This window comes from Helianthus annuus, chromosome 2, assembly GCF_002127325.2.
Source record: "Helianthus annuus cultivar XRQ/B chromosome 2, HanXRQr2.0-SUNRISE, whole genome shotgun sequence".
Lineage (NCBI taxonomy): Eukaryota > Viridiplantae > Streptophyta > Magnoliopsida > Asterales > Asteraceae > Helianthus > Helianthus annuus.
This window is the reverse complement of record NC_035434.2, coordinates 88,278,330-88,302,873: the sequence shown is the minus strand read 5'-3', so window position 1 is coordinate 88,302,873 and position 24,544 is coordinate 88,278,330. Positions and strand designations below refer to the sequence as shown.

Genomic DNA, 24,544 nt, shown 5'->3' with positions numbered 1-24,544 from the left:
GATCGCACATGATCTTTTGGGCCGCACTAGTTAATCCTGTTTGTTTGTTTGGGCTGAGGCCTTTATGTGAACTTTTAACTGTTGGGCCGGATGGTAATTTGGGTTGGGCTTGTCCGATCGTACAAGACCAGTTGTATCGCACAAGACTGTTATTTGTTTAATGTTTTGGGCCAATATGTTATGAATTGTTATGATAGCTGGGCCGGTTAGTCGGTATAGCACAAGATGGACTATTTACCTATACGTTGGGCCGGGTAGTGTTTTGGGCTTAGACATTGACATCGCACAAGGTGGTTGGGCTCGCACAAGCTCAATGGCCCAACCATCCGAGACACACAAGTATGATTATGATATGCTTTGACTGATAAACGTGCTATACGTGTTTGATATGGTTCATACGTGCATTACTTGATCAAAACCTAACTGGTATGATAACCCTGTTAGGACGTGTTGACCAACCTTAGTTCAAGAACCTTTTGTGTATCTGCCGAGCAACCCAAGGTGAGTTCACACAGCCAAGGCATGGGGTTCCCAGGGTGGGAATGGGATTGAATGAATTATACGTACATACTTAGTTAACGGAACTTAATGATATGAGTCCTCAGGGTGAGGATGGTGAATGATAAGATACGGCTAGACTAGTATACCTTCTTGAACAGATCTTCGCAGACACGCCACGGGTTGGCTGCGATAATTATGACTGATCTTCGCACACATGCCTCGGGAAGGCTGCGAACTAAACATATTAGAACTTCGCACACATGCCAGGGTGGCCAGCGATACAAATATACATAGTCTAGGATATTTGGGAATATTAACCCAAATCTTCGCATACATGCCGAAAGGGCCAGCGATGGAAACCAATACTATACATGAACAATGAACGAACTAATACGATGCATGATTAGATGAACGAACACAATGCTTGCTATACCATCTATTACTGAACTTACTTTCTGTGAACTCGCTCAACTAGTTGTTGACTCTCTGCTGCATGCCTTGCAGGACCTTAGGTACATTATGGAGCTTGCACAGGGAGGAGCAGGTCGTTGTGGGCAAAGTATTCGTGAATGCTATTTGAACACTTATGATGATTCATACATTAATATTTATGCTTGGGTTACTTAAATGCTTCCGCTATACTTAACTATATTACATGTTCAATATGATTGGTGGTTAAGATCCTGGTCAGTCACGCTCCCAAGCGGTGATACTCCGCAGGTGGATTTTGGGGGTGTGACAGCAATGGGGGTAATTAGTTGATAGCGCTATTAGGTTTGATACCTCGCACCGGGCCGTAAGGACGGGCGCGAACTAATTATCTGGGCATCATTACCAATGCTTGGTTAGGGGCATTGGGGACTGGACACACTTCCAGGTTATTAAGGGACACACTTTTCGGATACATATGGGCACACTCCCTAGGGTATCTCAACAAGTCATAAACAGCATCATATCACAACGTTGAATTGGCTTAACATACATCTGGTAACAAAATACGTTAATAAAACCTTGAACTCACTAGCGTCGTCTGACACACTTGTCTGCATGCTTGCAGGTCGTTAGACTTCGTGACGTGGATTTGCTATCTGGGAGTGCTGGAGTGGTCATGGATCGAGGCTCTTGGATTAACTTATATGTGATACATTGGTTTTGAGTATTATGTTGAAACAATTGTTAAATGATTTACTACATGCAACCTTGGGAATTAATATTATGTTTGACATTTTCTATTGGTAATTAATAACATGTTTTATTTAAGTTTTTATCATTGGTTCAATGTGATTGGTGGGTCAGACTCTAATGCGTAACACGCCTCGCGGAGTTCCCGCAAGTGGTATTTTGGGGGTGTTACACCAGTAGAGGTAAATGTCCCAGAAGAAACGCTATAATTCCAGAGGAAAATGAAGTTTCAGAAGAAACACCGGTACCGAACGAAAATGAGATCTCTATTAATTATGTACAAGATAGTACAATGTGGAACCGGTATAAAACACGTGTTGATGATATATTCGCATATGCTATAGCAACAGATGTAATTAATGAAAATGATTACGTACCAAGCAATCTGATCCAGTCCCAGGCCCCCCTATTTATACCCGAATTTGGTACCTCCCGCGTGTCACGACAGGTTCACCCGTGCCTGTCGCGTATCGCGGGGCAAGTCAAAGTAGGGTAGGGTAGGTTAGTCACTGGTATAGGCCTGGTTTGTTGTTATTCGAACGAATCTCAAATTTGACAATGAATTCGGAAGATAATTATCAATTAGGGTTAAGCCCCCCCCCCCCCCCTGAGTTTTAGGGGCCCTGATCCTGATTCTAATTGTTCTGAAAATTTTAGGGTTAACGCAAAATTACTTGGGTTTCTCAATTAGGGTTTCCTTATTAGACAATTAACATAATAAGTATGGATTTTAGTGAGAGTTGTTACATCCTCTCTACCTTAAGAAAAATCTCGTCCTCGAGATTTACTGGAATAAATGAGGATATTTCCGTTTTATTTCTGATTCCAGCTCCCAAGTGTATTCTGGTCCTCTCTTTGAATCCCACTTGACTTTGACTAGCACTATGTCACACCCCCAAAATCCCCCTGCGGAGTATCACCGCTTGGGTGCGTGACTGACCAGGGTCAAGCCACCAATCATATAGAACATTGTATAAAGTAAAAATAATTGCAATATAAACCAAACCAAATCCATATGAAAGGTGTTTCCAAAACATAAGTAAGTTATCATTGTTTAGCGGAAGCGTATAATCAAAACCCAACATAATTAAGTACGAAATGTCAATAGTGTTTAATAGGATAATCACGATCCAAGCCCACAACGACCCGCTCCTCCATGTGCAAGCTCCATATACCTAACGACCTGCAAGGCATGCAGCAGAGGATCAACAACTAGTTGAGCGAGTTCACAGAAAGTAAATGCGTAATAGTAAGTCGTTTGTAACAGGTGGCTCTACTGGGCCGTTAGTACGTTCTATTGGTGGGGGCTTCCCACGTTGTATAACCACTAGACTACTCGTAACCATAAGTATCCTTCACAACCGAGGATAGTAATAAGCATAAGTATCCTTCACATCCGAGGATAGTAATGAGTATAAGTATCCTTCACATCCGAGGATAGTATAAGTACAGGTATCCTTCACAACCGAGGATAGTAGTAAGTATAAGTCTACGTAGGTTTTAAGTAAGTGTCCTGCACAACCGAGGACAGTGAATAGCATAAGTATGTGTCCTGCACAACCGAGGACAGTGGTATGGTAGTCTAGTAACAGTGCGTACACGAATCTAGTCAATATCATTCCTTTAATCCCATTCCCAAGCCCTTGGGAATCCCATGCCTTAGTAAGGGTGTGAACTCACCTTTGTTTGCTCGGTATGTTATTGCTTCTAGGATTAATTAACTGTCTAAGTCCGTTACACACGACCTAGGATACATTGCACATAATTCGATGTAAGCGTTACATTCAAGTAGGGTTTACAGTCAGTGATGTCTAACTAGTTGTGATCTGTGTGAGGGTTGTGTACAGAATGATATAATAAGGGTTGTTCACATCTATAGGATCACGCAGTACCATTCAATAGCATACAGTCGTATACGTACGCAGAATCATACAGTAAGCATGCAGTGACATACAATGCTATATCGGGCCACATAGGGTTTTGAATTCAGTATTGTTGACACCATGAGTAACTCAGACTATAACAACATCCACAAAAGTCGTACTAAGTATCAATGTAGAGATAATTCAGATTATCGCATGCATTTCGAGTGAGTCAGGCTCATATTGTAAGTTAACACATTTAAACAAAGTTCATCAAAGAAAAATCAATCAAGAATATGAAGTTCGGACCAAGGGGCTCCCCCTTTTAAATTCGGACAGGGGGTATCCCCCCTCATAAACTCGGACAGAGGTTTTGGGCCAAGAAACTCGGTCCAAATAGGTGGGGGGTTCTAAGCTTAAACTCGGACAACATGACATCAGGTAACTCGGACTTGAATGTCCATCAAGTAAACTCGGACCATTCATAAACTCGGTCCACTCTCATTCACTAAACTCGGTTCATATATTCATCTCACATAAACTCGGTCATGTAATCAACATACAAACATCGGACATGTAATCAACATACAAACATCGGACATATATCCCTTCACTAAGCTCGGTCCACATATCCTTTCAACAAACTCGGACAGAGTATTACACTCGGACCTTGGATGTTTTAGCAATAAACTCGGGCAAAACATGGAGTGATGAAACTCGGACCAAGCGAGGATTACAAAGTCGGACTAGGTGTCATTACATAATAACTCAGACATAGTGGGGTTACCATGTTAAACTCGGATCAGGCAAGGGTTTCATGTAACTCAGACATGCTAGCTTCAAGAAACTCAGACTATTATACACGTTACAAACTCAGACAATACATCAATCATACGTTCAATGTGATCATAACAGTTACGCTTCGTATATTCAGCAGTTACGTTCTTGGTTTCAAAACCCTAATTTCATACATTCTCATAGATCAGAAACAAAATCAATCATCAATAGTTTAAACATATCATACATCTAACTCATCATACAATTGATTTCATAATAATCTTGTTCATTTCTCAACAAATCAGGCTCAATCAATAAGCAGAGAATATCAAATGAGAACTAGGGTTTAGCATGAATGAATCAATCAACAATTAACAAAAACCAATGATTAACGATTACCTTGAATGCTTTAGAGAAATAGAGGAATCGAATGCCTTGCCAATGATGGTGGTGATGATGATTGCTAGGGGCTTAGAGAGTTACAAGTACGTGTTTTGGTTTTGTGTGCAAATGATTAGTGAAATGAGATTAGGGTTAAATATCTAGGATTTCACTAATTACTCTCCACCTCCCTAAGTATTATATTTTACACATGCACACCACCTCCTAACCATTTCATAGTTCCACCACCAAGTTTACATATTTGACAAGTTTATCACAACTAACACGTAACAATGCAAAATAGGACATACACACTTCATTGTATCAACACATATACAATTCCATAGCAACTAATTGTGAAATCAATCAACTATATAATACAGGAACGTGCAATAAATGCGAAATAGAAATCTTGGAAATTCGAGTTGTCACATTATCCCCAACTTAAAAGAAATTTCGTCCCGAAATTTGGTACGCACTCACTGAGGAAGCTAGATAAGCTGAAGTGTTCACTGGTTTTCCTGGGGTGTCACATCATCCCCCCGTTGATTTGGAATTTCGTCCCGAAATTCAGTAGTAGTAGCTTCAGCCTCAGTAGTGGATGCATTGGTTTCGAATAACTGGGGGTACTTTTCTTTCATCTGGTCTTCGCGTTCCCAGGTGTACTCTGGGCCACGTTGGGAGTTCCAACGAACTCGAACAAGAGGGATTCTCTTGTGTTTGAGGACCTTAACATCCCGGTCCGTGATTTCAACTGGCTCTTCGACGAACTGCAACCGCTCGTCGATAGTGAGTTCCTTAAAAGGAACTATGAGGGTCTCATCTGACAGGCACTTCTTCAGATTCGACACGTGAAATACATTGTGAACTGCACCGAGTTCAGCTGGTAGGTTCAGTCTGTAGGCTACTGGGCCTATTCTTTCAGTGATTTCAAACGGTCCAACATACCGCGGATTGAGTTTGCCTCGTTTACCAAATCGAACCACACCCTTCCAGGGTGAGACTTTTAATAAAACCCGGTCCCCAACCTGAAATTCCAATGGTCTCTTACGCTTATCCGCGTAGGCTTTCTGACGGTCGCGTGCTGCCGCCATGCGTTGTCGTATTTGTGCAATCTTTTCTGTGGCGTCCACTACAATCTCTGGACCCGTAATCTGACTATCCCCCACCTCTGCCCAACAGAGAGGTGACCGGCATTTACGTCCGTACAATGCCTCGAATGGAGCGGCTTGTATGCTGGTATGATAACTGTTATTGTATGAAAACTCCACTAAAGGGAGATGTTTTTCCCAGCTGTTGCCGAAATCGATAACACACGCTCGAAGCATGTCTTCTAAAGTTTGAATCGTGCGCTCAGACTGCCCATCCGTCTGAGGGTGATATGCTGTGCTCATGTCTAAACGAGAGCCAAACGCTTTGTGCATCGCTTGCCATAGTTCTGACGTGAATCGTGCATCCCGATCCGAAATGATAGAGGTTGGCACTCCGTGCCTCGAAACAACTTCTTTCAAGTAGATGTCTGCTAAGGTAGAAAACTTATCCGTTTCTTTGATAGCCAAGAAGTGTGCAGACTTGGTGAGTCGATCCACGATTACCCATATGGTATCATTCCCACGCTGGGATCTAGGTAAGCCCGTAACGAAATCCATGGAAATTTCTTCCCATTTCCACTGTGGTATCTTGGGTTGTTGCAGTAGACCTGCGGGTTTCTGATATTCAACCTTGACCCTTGCACAGGTCAAGCACTTGCCAACATAGGTGGCGATGTGGGCTTTCATACTTGGCCACCAGTAGGTTGTTTTGATGTCGTGGTACATTTTATCCGACCCTGGGTGTACCGAGTAGCGAGACTTGTGCGCTTCGTCCATCACAAGCTCTCGTAACCCGCCATAAAGTGGAACCCAAATACGCCCCGTTACATAGTAGGCGCCGTCTTCCTTCTGTTCCATTCGTTGCCCGGAAACGCGTAAGGCTTCAGCTTTGACGTTTTCTGGTTTTAGTGCTTCTACCTGAGCAGCTCGTATCTGTGCAGGAAGACTGGACTGAATAGTAAGCTGTAGCGCTCGCACGCGCTTAGGTAGTGTGTCTTTCCGACTGAGGGCGTCGGCCACAACATTGGCCTTGCCGGGATGATATTTGATGGCGCATTCATAGTCGTTCAGAAGTTCAACCCATCTCCGTTGACGCATGTTCAAATCCTTTTGCTTAAGAATATGCTCGAGGCTCCTGTGATCGGTGTAAATCGTGCACCTGGTACCGTACAGGTAGTGTCGCCATATCTTAAGCGCGAAAACGACAGCTCCCAGCTCTAAATCGTGCGTCGTGTAGTTTCGTTCATGAACCTTGAGTTGCCGCGAAGCGTAAGCAATAACTTTATCCCACTGCATCAATACACAACCAAGCCCCTGTATCGATGCGTCACGATAAACCACGAAGTCATCCGTGCCCTCGGGCAGTGAGAGAATAGGTGCGCTGCAAAGCCTATCCTTTAAGTACTGAAAAGCGGTCTCCTGCGTATTACCCCATCTGTAAACGACACCTTTCTGTGTTAGCATAGTAAGCGGCTGCGCGATCTTGGAGAAGTCTTTGATAAATCGCCTGTAGTAACCCGCCAAACCCAAGAATTGGCGTATTTCTGTTGGTGTTCGCGGTGCTGGCCAATTCCTGATCGAGTCTACCTTGGATGGATCGACATGAATCCCATCCTTATTCACCACATGGCCTAAGAAGTGGACTTCATGAAGCCAGAAGTCGCATTTTGAAAACTTTGCGTACAGTTGCTCCTTTCGAAGAAGTTCCAAGATAAGACGTAAGTGCTGCTCGTGTTCCTCCTGACTCTTGGAGTAGATCAGAATGTCGTCGATGAAGACAATGACGAACTTGTCAAGATAAGGTTTGCACACCCTGTTCATAAGATCCATGAAGACTGCAGGCGCGTTCGTAAGCCCGAATGGCATGACCAGAAACTCGTAATGGCCGTAGCGAGTTCTGAATGCTGTCTTGGAGACGTCCTCATCCCGGACTCTCAGCTGATGGTAACCTGACCTCAAGTCTATCTTAGAGTAATAACACGACCCTTGCAACTGGTCGAATAGGTCATCTATGCGTGGAAGAGGATAACGGTTCTTCACCGTCACCTTGTTGAGTTCACGGTAGTCGATGCACATTCTGAACGTACCGTCTTTCTTCTTCACAAATAGCACTGGAGCTCCCCAAGGCGAAGAGCTTGGACGAATAAAGCCCTTTTCCAAGAGCTCTTGCAGTTGCTTCGACAGTTCTTCCAGTTCGGTTGGAGCTAAACGATACGGTGCGCGGGCTATTGGTGCTGCTCCAGGAGCCAACTCAATTTGAAACTCGACTTGACGATGAGGCGGTAAACCGGGTAAATCTTCAGGAAACACCTGAGGGAAGTCACGTACAACTGGAATATCCTCCAGCTTCTTTTCCTTTGCTGATGCATCAGTAACAAGAGCCAAAATGGCTGTGTGCCCTTTACGCAAACATTTCTGCGCCTTCAAGTAAGAGATGATGCCAACCACAGCACCACTCTTGTCGCCTTGAACTTCGAGAGGTTCTTGACTAGAGCGAGGAATACGAATAACTTTTTCCTTGCATAAGATCTCCACGTGATGTTGGGATAACCAATCCATACCGATGACGACGTCGAAACTACCCAAAACTATGGGTATGAGATCAATCGAGAATGTCTGACCCGCTAGAACAATACTACAACCCTTGACCACATGTGCGGCTTCTACACTTTTACCATTGGCTAGTTCTACGACGTGTTTGGTGTTTAGGGGTGTTGGTGTACGTTTTAACAATTTACTCATTTTCAATGACATATAACTTGTATCAGCACCCGAATCAAATAAGACAGTAACGTAAATATCGTCGAGAAGGAACTTACCCATAACCACATTGGGATCATTCACTGCATCTCCTCGACCCAACACAAAAGCACGACCACGAGCTTCATTGCCGTTGTTGTTGTTGTTTCCACCATTGTTGTTGTTGTTGCCATTACCCTGATTGTTGTTATGGTTGTTGTTCTGGTTCCTGTTCAACTGAGGGCAGTGCCTTTTGAAGTGACCCTCTGCACCGCAATGAAAACACCCTTTGTTGCCCTGCTGCTGATTCTGCTGTGCTTGGGGCTGCTGCTGATTCTGGTTCGCAGGTCGAGAGCTTCTACAATCTTTGGCCTCATGACCCATCTTGAGGCATCTTTGACAACGACCCTTATTACACTGGCCACTGTGATGTTTGTTGCAGGTGTTACACTTCGGGAGGTTTCCTCGATATCCTCCCTGTCTATGGCTGCCTGAGGAGTGCTGACTGGGACTCTGGTAACTGTCTGTCTTTCGTTGCTGAGCTTGTGACTGCACTGAAGCTGATCCCTTGCTAGAATCCCCATCCCATTTTCTCTTACTTTCACTGGGAGTAGCAAGTGTAGTAGAAGCAGTAGCGGTAGCAGTAGCGCTGATACGCTTTGGTAGTCTGTTCTGATCCACTGCCTGATCGGTGATGCGGTGAGCGAGGCGCTGAATAGCCTGAAGGTCGTCAAGATTGGCCGATGTTACATGGCTCTGGATTTCTGGTGCCAAACCCTTGAGATACAACTCAATACGCTTGTATGGAGGGTCCACCATAGTTGGACATAGCACAGCCAACTCGTTCGATCTCTTGGTATAAGCTTCGATCTCTGACCCAACCATTTTCAAGTGATACAGTTCATCCTCCAGCTTGTGAATGTCTTCACGAGTGCAATACTCCCTTTTGATCAATTCCTTGAAATCATTCCAAGGGGTGGCGTTAGCAGCTGCCAACCCTAGGATCTGTACTTGCGCGTTCCACCAAGTCAACGCGATCCCTTCCAAAGTACCAGTGGCAAACTTAACCCTGCGAGCCTCAGGGCATTCACACATCTCGAACACAGACTCGAGCTTTTCAAACCAGTGGAGGAGTCCAACCGCTCCTTCAGTGCCACTGAACGTGCTAGGACGACAATCCATGAAATTCTTGAAAGTGCAGACAGGCTGCTGCGCGTGTTGACCTATTGTGTACGAATAGGACAAAGTTAAATACGAGAATTTATGTAGGATCTAAAGATCCTAGTGTGTGTCTATACTGCAGGGTATACTACCTGCTTGAGCAGCTGCAAGTGCCGCAGCGACTTGAGCCTGAACAAGAGCCTCTAGCTGGGCTTGTGTCATGTTGATTTGTCCGGCCATTGATCTTCACATCAAAGGCAACATAAATGAGAAAGGTTCGCAAATAGTGCGATGACAGAAGAGTGTAAGCACATAGGTGTTCTTAAGCAATAACAAGTAGTGAGCAAAGTAACGTAAGCATACTACGAGCAAAGTTCTATGCAATTCTAGCAGGTAGGCAATAAACATAAACCTTATTACCTAGGATGTTGAGTCTTGCACGTGGAGCGATGCGTCGTTGTGGATCGTTGAGAGCACTATTCTGGTTATAGTCTGGTTTTAATAAAAGCGTTTTCCCCATATAAAAACCAAGTTCTCTATAACCAATGGCTCTGATACCAATCTGTCACACCCCCAAAATCCCCCTGCGGAGTATCACCGCTTGGGAGCGTGACTGACCAGGATCAAGCCACCAATCATATAGAACATTGTATAAAGTAAAAATAATTGCAATATAAACCAAACCAAATCCATATGAAAGGTGTTTCCAAAACATAAGTAAGTTATCATTGTTTAGCGGAAGCGTATAATCAAAACCCAACATAATTAAGTACGAAATGTCAATAGTGTTTAATAGGATAATCACGATCCAAGCCCACAACGACCCGCTCCTCCATGTGCAAGCTCCATATACCTAACGACCTGCAAGGCATGCAGCAGAGGATCAACAACTAGTTGAGCGAGTTCACAGAAAGTAAATGTGTAATAGTAAGTCGTTTGTAACAGGTGGCTCTACTGGGCCGTTAGTACGTTCTATTGGTGGGGGCTTCCCACGTTGTATAACCACTAGACTACTCGTAACCATAAGTATCCTTCACAACCGAGGATAGTAATAAGCATAAGTATCCTTCACATTCGAGGATAGTAATGAGTATAAGTATCCTTCACATCCGAGGATAGTATAAGTACAGGTATCCTTCACAACCGAGGATAGTAGTAAGTATAATAAGTCTACGTAGGTTTTAAGTAAGTGTCCTGCACAACCGAGGACAGTGAATAGCATAAGTATGTGTCCTGCACAACCGAGGACAGTGGTATGGTAGTCTAGTAACAGTGCGTACACGAATCTAGTCAATATCATTCCTTTAATCCCATTCCCAAGCCCTTGGGAATCCCATGCCTTAGTAAGGGTGTGAACTCACCTTTGTTTGCTCGGTATGTTATTGCTTCTAGGATTAATTAACTGTCTAAGTCCGTTACACACGACCTAGGATACATTGCACATAATTCGATGTAAGCGTTACATTCAAGTAGGGTTTACAGTCAGTGATGTCTAACTAGTTGTGATCTGTGTGAGGGTTGTGTACAGAATGATATAATAAGGGTTGTTCACATCTATAGGATCACGCAGTACCATTCAATAGCATACAGTCGTATACGTACGCAGAATCATACAGTAAGCATGCAGTGACATACAATGCTATATCGGGCCACATAGGGTTTTGAATTCAGTATTGTTGACACCATGAGTAACTCAGACTATAACAACATCCACAAAAGTCGTACTAAGTATCAATGTAGAGATAATTCAGATTATCGCATGCATTTCGAGTGAGTCAGGCTCATATTGTAAGTTAACACATTTAAACAAAGTTCATCAAAGAAAAATCAATCAAGAATATGAAGTTCGGACCAAGGGGCTCCCCCTTTTAAATTCGGACAGGGGGTATCCCCCCTCATAAACTCGGACAGAGGTTTTGGGCCAAGAAACTCGGTCCAAATAGGTGGGGGGTTCTAAGCTTAAACTCGGACAACATGACATCAGGTAACTCGGACTTGAATGTCCATCAAGTAAACTCGGACCATTCATAAACTCGGTCCACTCTCATTCACTAAACTCGGTTCATATATTCATCTCACATAAACTCGGTCATGTAATCAACATACAAACATCGGACATGTAATCAACATACAAACATCGGACATATATCCCTTCACTAAGCTCGGTCCACATATCCTTTCAACAAACTCGGACAGAGTATTACACTCGGACCTTGGATGTTTTAGCAATAAACTCGGGCAAAACATGGAGTGATGAAACTCGGACCAAGCGAGGATTACAAAGTCGGACTAGGTGTCATTACATAATAACTCAGACATAGTGGGGTTACCATGTTAAACTCGGATCAGGCAAGGGTTTCATGAAACTCAGACATGCTAGCTTCAAGAAACTCAGACTATTATACACGTTACAAACTCAGACAATACATCAATCATACGTTCAATGTGATCATAACAGTTACGCTTCGTATATTCAGCAGTTACGTTCTTGGTTTCAAAACCCTAATTTCATACATTCTCATAGATCAGAAACAAAATCAATCATCAATAGTTTAAACATATCATACATCTAACTCATCATACAATTGATTTCATAATAATCTTGTTCATTTCTCAACAAATCAGGCTCAATCAATAAGCAGAGAATATCAAATGAGAACTAGGGTTTAGCATGAATGAATCAATCAACAATTAACAAAAACCAATGATTAACGATTACCTTGAATGCTTTAGAGAAATAGAGGAATCGAATGCCTTGCCAATGATGGTGGTGATGATGATTGCTAGGGGCTTAGAGAGTTACAAGTACGTGTTTTGGTTTTGTGTGCAAATGATTAGTGAAATGAGATTAGGGTTAAATATCTAGGATTTCACTAATTACTCTCCACCTCCCTAAGTATTATATTTTACACATGCACACCACCTCCTAACCATTTCATAGTTCCACCACCAAGTTTACATATTTGACAAGTTTATCACAACTAACACGTAACAATGCAAAATCGGACATACACACTTCATTGTATAAACACATATACAATTCCATAGCAACTAATTGTGAAATCAATCAACTATATAATACAGGAACGTGCAATAAATGCGAAATAGAAATCTTGGAAATTCGAGTTGTCACACACTAGTGGTTTATGTTTAAGAAACTTGATTTTTCTATCTTCTATCTGTAGTGGTTTCTCCATAAATTTCAACTTTTCATTTACCTCTATCTCTTGAAGAGGTACTAACAGGGATTCGTCTGATAAACATTTCTTGAGATTGGATACACGAAACACATCATGTACTCCAGCTAGTTCTTCTGGTAGTTGTAAACGATAAGCAACTGGTCCTATTCGTTGAATTACTGGAAATGGTCCTACATACCTTGGACTCAGTTTTCCTTTCTTACCGAATCGTACTATTCCTTTCCAAGGAGAGACTTTCAAAAGTACTTTGTCTCCGCCTTGAAATTCTAGTGGCTTGCGGCGATTGTCTGCATAGCTTTTCTGGCGATCTCTAGCAGTCTTCAGTCTTTCTTTGATTTGAGTTATCTTGTCAGTGGTTTCTTGCACAATTTCAGGACCTGATAATTGACTTTCTCCTATTTCTGCCCAACAAACTGGAGTTCTGCACTTGCGTACATACAGTGCTTCGAATGGGGCAGCTTCGGTGCTTGAGTGATAACTATTGTTATAGGAGAATTCAATTAAGGGTAAGTGGTTATCCCAATTACCACCAAAATCTATCACACATGCTCGGAGCATGTCTTCCAGGGTTTGTATCGTCCTTTCACTAAAAAGTGGGGGTTATGAACTCACCTTGATATTCCTATGCAAAGCTAACTTAAAGTGATTCCGTGATGTCATTCCATGAATGTGAACTCGCTAGCGTGCAACTAACGCATTCCTAATCAAGGAATAATTATAAGTTTCTATCTAAATTGACGTAGCTAACTACGTGTCCGAGCTCTACCGTGTCGTTAATAAAACGATCCTACAAAGGTGTTCTTATTATGGTTCGAAATAATCAACTATGGTTATTTGATCCCATTCATAATCGGGATAATACTAAGTCGTGGAAACGACTTAGTTTTCGAATGGTTTAGAATTTATATATTTATATATTTAAATATAAATATACTTACGGTGTCGTGTTAGTTTAGACGTTTGTAACGAATAATTTTTATAAGAATATTCGAAGTCGCGACACTCAAAATAAATATAAGTAGTTATATTTATGTTATATATATTTTCCGAACACTAGACTTTTAAAATACGATTTCCTAATAGTTGACGTTAGGAATAAATATAAAGCATTATATTTATTTTATAAAATATTTCCAAATTTTAGGCGTTTGAAATATATAAAATAAGGTTCGAGTGTTAGGGGTTTAAAATAAGCGTAGGTAATATTTATTTCATATGAGTTTTCGTTAACTCGTAAACGTCGCCAAAATAAGTAATACACTTCATATTTGATCTTATAAGAAAACTCGAATCTTTGATAAGTGTGGTTTTGGAATAAAAATACATTTCTAGTTTCGGATTTTTAGGAAAAACGGACAGAGTTTCCTCTGTTTTTGGACAATCTCGACAATCGAGTGTCGATATATTTTATCAAAATTCAACAAATTTTCAACCGCAATTTAATAATATAATCAATCTGTATAAATTCTTGTCGAGTATAATAAATATAAACTGATACTAAATTGAAACGGGTCGAGCTCGGTCGCGTAAACTACTAAAAATCTATACCAACATATGTATATGAAAGTTCAACGCGTTGTTAAACTTTACCGGGTCTTGCGTTGACTGAGTTTGACCCGATAGACCATCTTTGACCAGTTTGACCAACGTTGACTTGTTGACCCGAAACCCGCACTTGAATCTGACCGAGTTGCACCATACCCGAACCCAAACCAAAATCTGAACCCGAACAATACCGTTGACTATTGTTGACCGGGCGTTGACTGCCGTTGACTTAGTTGACTCGGGTTGACCGAGTCGACTCAGTTTGACCGCGAAACCGAGTTTGACTAACTGACCGAGCCAAGCTTGAACCGAACCCAATCTTCTGTCGATTAATGTTGACCGAACCCGAGGCCCCCGTTGACCAGCGTTGACCAGTCAACCTGACGTGTTGACTGGTTTGCCTTTGTTGACCGACTTGAACCTGTTGAACCCAACCAAGACTCGAGTCACCGTGTCGCCAAAAATTGAACCGAAAATCCAGAAGTTTGAACCAAACTATACACACCTCCACTGCCGCTGTCACCGGTCGGCCTAGAGCCGCCGGCCATGTAAGGATAGCCTTTGAGCTATTCATGATCGTCCTTGTGGCAAAGACAGTTGTGATGTTAGGGTCCCCTGTCAAGCAGGTATTGGACACGCTCCAAACCTGGAGTGCTATTAATAGTCCTTTATGACCTAAGTTAAATATAATAGGTATGCATTCAAACAGCATTCACTAAGAATGTTCAGAACAGAATGACCCATACGGCTTATGAATGCCGTGGCTAATCTAAGTCAGGTCATCAGAATGATGACTAAAAATTGTTAAATCTTGGTGATTAGTACCAAGTTTCGAGTATGGAAAACTCGGATGAGGTAGACGACAGTCGCAATACTATTAATGCGACGAAAGTTAATAAAAACTACAAACGTAAACCTCAATATTAATGGAGTTAATCTCCTGGCTGTGGTTGACGCAGCAGTTGAAAGGACCATGGAAAGTTCATGAAACAATCCAAGGGCCGAATGCTCCTCGCTCTGAACTTCATTCAAAACCATGTCCAATTGCTCATGAAAAGAGTTTGGTTCACACTTCGTATATGAAGGACGAACCAAAGGAGGAAGATAACTCCCATAAATCTAAGAAAGAGAGCGAATACAGGCTTAATAAAAAGCAACGAAGGTTCGGTAAGAGCCTGTATGTAAGAATTGCTAGCAAAGACATTAGGGGCAGTGTCGAATAGAACCAAAACCCAGGCAGTGTGACATCTGCTAAGGAACAGGTCATCATTTCCCCGGAATGTAGGGACCTGGAGAATACGTTCTATCATGACTGTGATGAGTAAGACCGTATTAGAGATAGATACCATAAAGCTGCCTAAGAAGGTGCAGCTAAGCCTGGAAAGGGCTAAAGGAAGAAATGCCTGAACTCACCTAATGAACGCCAAAAGGCAGTTTGCAATGTCATCAAGTATGTTCATCATCCTTTTGCCAATGATAATTTCCGCTAAGTGTCCTGATTTAATACAGGCAATCATAAATCTTCATAAACCATAAGCTTAGCAAACTTTTATATTATCCGCAAGATATAATTTACCAAGGGAACCAAATTAACCAATTTTTCTCAAATCGGCAAGAAATCCTTCCGAAAAATCTGGGAGTACTCTTTCCTCGCATAGAATACGACAACATATGTTATTTTCATATATTTTTCTCATTTGTTTTTCTATCGCCTGCGAATGCCAAACTATGTTTGATAAAAGTACCATATGAGGATTGGCGTATCCTAATGTGTCCCATAGATTATTTCCATGCCTGATCAGTATGGAGGTTTAATACATGGAACCCCTGAGATATCCCAATGGTCATATTGTACAAAAATCGACTAGTAGTATTCAAAGAAGATATCCAGAATGGAATTGTCCAAATAAATGCTCCCGAATTTGGAATTCGTGGACTAATATGTGTCACTTGTTTGGCACAAACAATAATGAATGAACTGGAGCCTGAGATATGAAAAATCTCTGTAGTCTCCCTGTATCTAGATTATCTTCTCATAAGTTTTCCCTGCTTACCTCCTGGAAGGCAGGTAGAATTAATATTAACATCCCGCTGTGGGCTGGAGTATTACGAAAACTCCATATTGCTTATAGATCAATCGAAACCTTGATTAAGTAGGTTTTAAGATATAGGCTCATATAGCCTGACTCAATATTCTAAAGATTTTATATTATTAAATAAGAAAGGCGGTTCGTATTGCTTATATATTAATGACCGCAACCCCAATTAAACAACAACTAAAAATTGCCATAAGATGCCCAGGATCTAAAGGCAAATTGTTGGTGGATAGGCCTGAAAAAGTCTGTAGCCGCTTATGTAGCCAAATGCTTGACTTGCACGCAAGTCAAAGCTGAGCATCAAAAGCCGTCTGGCATGCTACAATAGCCTAAACTTCCTGAATGGAAGTGGAAATGTGTAACAATGGATTTTATTACCAAGTTACCCAAAACGAGGAAAGGAAATGACACGATATGGGTTATAGTCGACAGACTGACTAGGTCGGCTCATTTCTTACCCATCAAGGAGACTTATAGCTCCGACATGTTAGCCCAGTTATACGTTGATAAGATCGTAGCCTTGCATGGCATGCCTGTGTCCATTATCTTTGATCGGGACACTAGAAACACGTCGTATTTCTGGAAGAGTTTCCAGCAAATCTTTGGGCTCATGTTTGAATTTTAGTACGGCTTACCATCCTCAGGCAGACGGTCAGAGAGAGCGTACTATTCAAACGTTAGAAGACATGCTACGTACATGTGCTATCGATTTGGGTGGTAGTTGGGATAAGAACCTACCACTAATCGAATTCTCCTACGACAATAGCTACCATACCAGCATTAAGGCTGCGCCTTTCGAGGCATTATACGGTAGAAAGTGTAGAGCGCCCGTCTGTTGGGCGGAAGTCGGAAATGTCCAATTATCCGGACCAGAGATAGTGTTCGAAACAATGAACAAGATTGTTCAGATTCGTGACCATCTCAAAGTTCCCGAAATAGGCAGAAGAATTACGCAGACCCAAAAGCGTAAAGCTTTTCACTTCGAGGTAGGTGAAAAGGTGCTACTAAAAGTATCACCCTGGAAGGGGGTGATGCGCTTCGGTAAGAAGGGCAAACTGAGCCCGAGATACATAGGACCTTTCGAGGTTATCAAACGTGTCGGATCAGTTGCCTATAAGCTAAACTTACCAGAAGGGCTCAATGGAATTCACAATGTGTTCCACATCTGCAATCTAAAGAAGTGCTTCGCTGATGAATCATTGGTGATCTCACACACAGATGTGCATATAGATGAGAGCTTAAAATTTTTGGAAAAACCTTTGTCGATTGAAGATCGACGGGTGAAGAAGCTTCGAAGGAAGCATGTACCGATAGTAAAGGTCAAATGGGATGCCCGTAGAGGTCCCGAATTCACGTGGGAAGTTGAAGCCACGATGAAAGGAAAAATACCCTTATTTGTTTGAGTAAATCTCGGGTCGAGATTTATTTTAAGGGGGTGAGGATGTAACACCTCGAAATTTTGGGTCCAATAATGTGTTAACACGTGTCATAAGTTTACACGTGGCATTAAATATTAAATAAAGGACTAAAGTTGACAAACCTTGAAAGTATGTAAATTCGAGGGTTATAAATGTCAACGAAGGGTAAATATACGGTATAGTAACCCTAAACGATGCTCGTACCTTCAAACGAATAAATCATGGATCGTACGGAAGCGAAACGCGGAAGAAAGTGAGATATTACAAGCTACAGGGGTTAACCGTGTCAACATGTTTAATTATACCTCTGAGTGGCCCTTTAACGCTCCCGAGGCTTTGTAACAGTATTATACACTCACTAGAATATATTGTATAAATTCTGTGAAGTTCCGCTTTAAAACGAGAAATTACGATCGAATTCGTATGAGAAGGGTTAAAAGCGTCAATAATGAAAGTTAAGGCTTTCAGAATAATTAAATAAACTAACCAGGGACTTAACTAAGCGAGTAAATAACACGAGGCCCTTAGTTGTAAATAATCAAGGGCCAAATCGCAAAGTTACCCCTTCAAAACCCGAAAGGTCAAGTTAATGATTACTAAAGATTTCATTAATAATTACTAAAGATTTTGTTATTTATTACAAAGATTTAGTCATCATTACAAAAGATTTAAAATCTTTGAAAAATAACCCTCTCGCGGGCCGCGTTGCGTTTTGGGTTAAGTTGAGGCGGGCCGCGAGCCTCCTAAATTATACGCGTCTGATGTTGAACTCAGGCGACCCGCGTACAAAGTGCATGGATCTTCCATGCGGGCCGCGTCAGGCGCCCATATGCAGAAACATGCTTAACTTGGCTGTTCAACCTTCTAAACGCCATGAGATGCATTTAAACCCTGCCAATTGGTCCCTAAACAACCCCTAAGCATTAGGAACTCATGTTGGAAGGTTGTGGATAGTTGGGGGACTTGTGTGTCAAAAAGTTGTGGTGAAAACTACTATAAAAGGCCATATTAAGTTCACAACTTAATCATAACTCACAACAACTTCTCTGATCATTTCTGAAGCTCCCAAGACTTCTTCTAGCCATCTAAATCGTGCTCAAACTTCTGTAAGTTGTTTAGAACATTTGGAGTTTAGTTTTTGCTTAGTATATAGCTAAAAATTCAACCGTCGTAACTACGGTTTGGCTTCGATATAACTCCTAAATAGCTCAGTCATATCTCGAATCAAAAGTAGTTATAAGTTGGTATTTATGTGGGTAATAAACCTCTAAAAGGGTTCCCCACGATCACCACTCTAACTATGTCAACAATCGAGTCAAACGAATGCATAAAAAGTCAACAGAATTCCATTTTAACGATTCTTGCATAATCTATGATATAAATGATATGAAACCTGTTTTGATAATCATAAAACATGATAATAAGTATATAAACTTGTTTGCGCTCGTTTGAATCGACCATTTGCTATATGAACCGGTTCGGAGCCGAATGTCGCAAAAGTTTGACTTTTGTTTTGACTTCAGTTCTGACCCGTTTTAGTGAGGTATAGATATGCCTTAGGACTCTCTTAGGACCAGGTCACATATTGGAATGAACCTCTGTGATCGGTTCATGAGTTATCCGAGTCTTTTGCGCATTCCCGTCATTCGCCTAAAAGTTGACCGTAACGGCCTTTTGAAATTAAAACGAGTATTTCGGATACGTGAACGGACCAGAACCTTGCTTAATAAATTATAAGCATGTCCTTAAAGTTTCACGTCAATCCGAGGTCTAGAATGAGAGTTATGCTAATTAGCGCAATTAAAATAAACTTTTGTAATAAACGGCGCAATTAGCATAACGCCCATCTAAACCAAGATTTCGTCACCAAAACTTTTACCCACTGTTATAAATTAATATTTTGGGAATTTTAAAGATTTTTAATAATTTTTACCTTGCTCATAACCTGCGGTTATGGCTACGGTTCGGTAAATACCGAATATGCCCTTTTCGGCCAAAACATGAGTTCTACAAGGTCTTTTGACCCGATTCCAGTTGCCACTGATTTTAAATAATAATTAAAGTATTTTAGACTTTATAAAATGTTCGGGAAACTCAGATTTCCTGTAGAACTCGAAAAGCCCTTTTAAAAGTCTTTAAAATGACCGGAACACCCCTACGGGGCATAATATTAACTTAAACTCGTTACGGGCATCACGGAAGGTATCCTACTGATACCACAACCTCTTTAAGGCATATTGACTTAGGAAATAAGCGTAAGACTCTCATGGTTAACCGTTTCGCCTATTTCGCGCACGGTTCGGCTTATGAAACTAGTTTACATAATTTAGCCGAAACGGGTCAAACTATATTGTTTTAACCCCAAAATCCAGAGTATGATTGTTATACCCATATGAAACAAGTCTTCAAACTTGTTGGGTCAAAATCACACTCCATTCACGGTTTTCGCCTTTCACGCGATTAAACCGTAACAATTCTTTAAGACTAACCGGTCTAAGCTTAGGCTTAATTAAAGACCCGTTAGCATTCTAATTGGTTATTTATACCATCGTTCCAGACTAGAGCCTTCCGGTAAATTGTACCTACGCTTACTTAAGTGAATACGGCTGAGTTATTATTCTTGCTATTTTAAGACAGGAGCTAGCTCAGGTAAATACTCTTAACTTATTTCCCTATACGGGCTTGGGATACGGTATAATAATACCGCTTGGTCGGGTATTGAATATTTAATCGGATTGTGATTAAATTATTGAGGTAACCCGGTTTGATCTGTATTGTTTGAAATAAAAGCCTTTAGGGGTTAATGACCATGTTCCGGATATCCTTGACATCATTGTATTATAAAATGGTCACGTCTTATGCACGGGGTGTAGGCATACACCTGACAGTTGCATAAGGGAAACGGTATCTCACGCTCAGTGGGCCTATACTTGTGATGTGTCTATTAATCATGACTCGGTTTCTATATCGGGCCCTGAACGTACAACGAACATGTAAATCTGTATACGAGATCATAATTATGATTGTCTCAAGTTATAAAAGATTAATTTTGCCTATGTGTATTTTAATCAAAGTGTCAAATTAATTTGTGCCTGGTGCATCTAAATCAATTTTCCTACACTCTTTTCAAATGAGTCAGTTGAGTGTATTTACCAGTGAAAACTGACGTATTTTCAAAAGTCTAAGTGACAGGTACAAGTACGTAATAGGCTGGAAGCTGCTCAGGGCATTAATAAGGAATCTTGCAAGTTCTAGGCGTCTAAAGTCTGTAGAACAATGTTTATAGATCTGCCTGTGGATCCCTTACTTTCCGTTGTAATACTTGGATATTACTTTTATTCGGAATATAATATATTTATCTTTTGCTTCCGCTGTGCATTCATATAATTGTGTGGTTTGACTATATTGTTGCCAACTACGTCACGGTAATCCCCCACCGGGCCCACCGGTGAGACACGTGGAAATAGGGGTGTGACAGGTTGGTATCAGAGCCAACATTGAGTGAATTAAACACTAGTCTTATGTGTTTAATCTCAATGACACAATTGCACATATTCGAGTCTAGACTTAACATAGGAATGTTCTAAATTCTGATCTGGAAATTTTGCTTCCAAATTTTTATACGTCGCCAAGCGAAGGAGCTGTAATAGGAAGTCTCCACATCCGGAGTCTTGAACTGCTGAGCTTCGTACCGCGACCAGGATGAAACGTGCAACCAAGGAGAAAGCATTCAGGAAATGAATGAAGAAGAAACTCCTCTTGCTGAAGATCGTTTCGTTAATAAGTCTTTATAAGAACCTATTTACCTTTCAGTCCCTTCGAGGACAACATTATTATTTTCAAGTCCCGCTTAGGGCAACATTATATTTTTATTTTCATATAGTGGAATGGTTAAGTTTAAACTTTCATTCTAAACAAGAATATTAAATAAATGGAAAATAATATTTCCTATTGTAGGATCTACCATTATAATAAAATGGCAAAATCTAAAAAGGGCAAGACCTAGCCACGTGTCATTGTAAAGATCGGGCCAAGATGGTAGTTCCATAATTAGATTCAGATCCATATTTAACACCTCAATTTAAAAATTTATCTGCGATAATTATTAATTAAGAATCTTAAGTGCGAAACCTAGCCTTCGGGTCAATTATAAGACCGGGCCAAGATGGTAAGACCTGATTAAAAGATTCAGATTTCCAGTTAACCTCTGTGATCATGTTAACATCCATGGCAGATGTGATTCGTTAAAAATCGCACACGTCATTCCTATAAGAGAATCCTTCTATGGATTCCAAAACCCAAATTAGTGATGTGTTAGGGTGTTATGGAGTATAGACAATCTAATACTTCTGGTTTGGATCCAAAACATTCAAAGCCGCCGGACATAGGGAATATTTCTTTAAACCCTAATATGGGTTCTGCTGGGATTAATGAAAATGCTGATGCAACTCCTGTTTCAACCCCAGGTACTGCTCCGATCCGTGGTATAGGGTTACGGGTAACAAACATCGAAGGTAACACTTTGATGCCAAGGAGGGGGCTTTATTCCACGAATAATTCATCGATCCTTGACGGGTTGGAGGCCATCTCTATACCTGTGGATAATTTGTTTGCTGCTGGAGGTTCGTCGTCAATGGATACTACGGGTAAACCTGATGGTGTGCATAATGAGCCTTTCTGGGATACGTATAAGGCGGAAAAACCAGTTTCGTATGCTGAAAAAGTGCAGTCTAATCGGAGGAAAACAGAGGTAAATTTCAGACTTATGGAACCAGTTGAGACGAGAGAGGGTGCGGACGTTGTCATTCCTAAAGAAGTTGTCAAGCAGGTTCAAGTTAAGTTTGAGAATGTGTTATATGGTTATTTTCTTGGAAATAGGTTACCGTTTCCTGTTGTTGAATACTATGCAAAGAATGTCTGGGCAAAATGATGAACTCAGATGGATTCTTTTTCTTCAAATTTGATTCGAAAGATGGTATGATGAAAGTTTTGGAAGGAGGGCCATGGCTTATACGTAAAATCCCTTTATTTTTGAATGTGTGGTCGCCTAAGGTTAGTCTTAAGAAAGATGGGATTAAATCTGTTCCTGTGTGGGTAAAATTGCACAATGTTCCAATTACAGTGTACACGGGAGATGGTTTGAGTCTGCTAGCATCTAAACTAGGGGTTCCAAAAAGATTGGATTCTTACACGGCTGATATGTGTGCTGAGAATTGGGGTAGGAGTAGTTATGCTCGAGCTATGATTGAAGTCAGTGCGGACAAAGAACTTAAAGACCATGTTGTGCTTGCTATTCCAAAGATGGATGAGGAGGGGTATATAACTGAACGTGTAAAGGTTGAATATGAATGGAAACCCCTTCGGTGTGCGACATGTTGTTTGTTTGGGCATGATGAGAATACGTGCAGTAAGGTGGATAGGGGTAAATCCAAGCAGGTAGTCGTTGATGATGAAGGTTTTGTCACGGATAGGAGGAGGGTAGCGAAGCATTCTTTTCCGCAAAAGAAACAAAAACCTAAAGTGATTTATCGACCGAAGTTGAATAAGAATGGGGCAAGTACTTCCGGAACCAAAAAAGATGACGGTAATGAGCCTAATGATCCGCAAACGGTTAAGCTGGTGAATTCGTTTGAGGCGTTAGCAGATGAAGGTGATGGCAACGGGGTAAAGAGTGATAGCACTCAACTTCCAGAAAATATTTATGATCATGTGGATGAGGTTTTAGAAGTTAACCCAACTGAGATGGCTAATTTCATGGGTAGAAATGTCACTAATGATCGGTCTGAGGGGGCAAGCACTCCCGGTGATGCGGTTTTCAATGGATAGTGTAGCATCATGGAATATTAGGGGTTTGAATCGTCCCCTGAAACAAAATGAGGTCCGTGTTCTTATGTCTGAAAATCATTTGAAGGTTTGTGCTATCTTAGAGACGCATGTGAATATTAATAATTTGGATAAAGTGTGTAAAAGTGTCTTCCGTAGCTGGAGTTGGACGTCGAATGGGAACCTATGCCAGCGGGGTACTAGAATCATCTTGGGTTGGGACGGGGATGCGGTTAATCTTATGGTGTTAGCCCAATCGGATCAGGTAATCCATACGCAGATCCAATTAAAGGATAATTCTAAGATTTTTTTCTGCTCTTTTGTTTATGCCGAGAATAAATATCAAGACCGTAGAAGTCTGTGGGATGATCTTTGCAAGCATAAAGCATTTGTTCATGATAAGCCGTGGGTAGTGTTGGGGGATTTTAATTCTGCGTTGAACATGGAGGATTGTTGTTTTGGCCCTTCAAGTCATACCATTAGCATGAGAGAATTTTTTGATTGTGTTCAAGTTACGGAGCTATTGGATTTAAAAAGTCATGGGCTTCATTATACTTGGAGCCAGAAACCGCGAGAAGGTATTGGAGTAGTGAAGAAGATCGATCGGGTGATGGGTAATGTAAGGTTCTTGGACCTATTTCCGGATGCTTATGTGGAGGTCAAGCCAGCTAGAGTGTCAGACCACACTCCTTGTATTCTTAAGTTATCCATGGCTGCTCGATCTAAGCAGAAGCCGTTTAAGTTCGCGAATTTTTTGACGTCTAAAGA

General features: G+C 41.3%; 1 protein-coding gene across 1 annotated transcript; it reads left to right on the top strand.

Annotated features, from left to right (window-relative positions):
- The first annotated feature begins 22,879 nt into the window (after nucleotides 1-22,879).
- On the top strand, nucleotides 22,880-23,779 carry LOC110891496. Its single transcript, XM_022139199.1, has one exon. It carries the CDS (start codon nucleotides 22,880-22,882, stop codon nucleotides 23,777-23,779), a length of 900 nt encoding a protein of 299 aa, XP_021994891.1.
- The last annotated feature ends 765 nt before the right edge of the window (nucleotides 23,780-24,544 follow it).

Bases quoted from the DNA above. Each gene is read 5' to 3' on its own strand.
- LOC110891496 (XM_022139199.1), top strand. From the start codon at position 22,880: ATGATGAACTCAGATGGATTCTTTTTCTTCAAATTTGATTCGAAAGAT.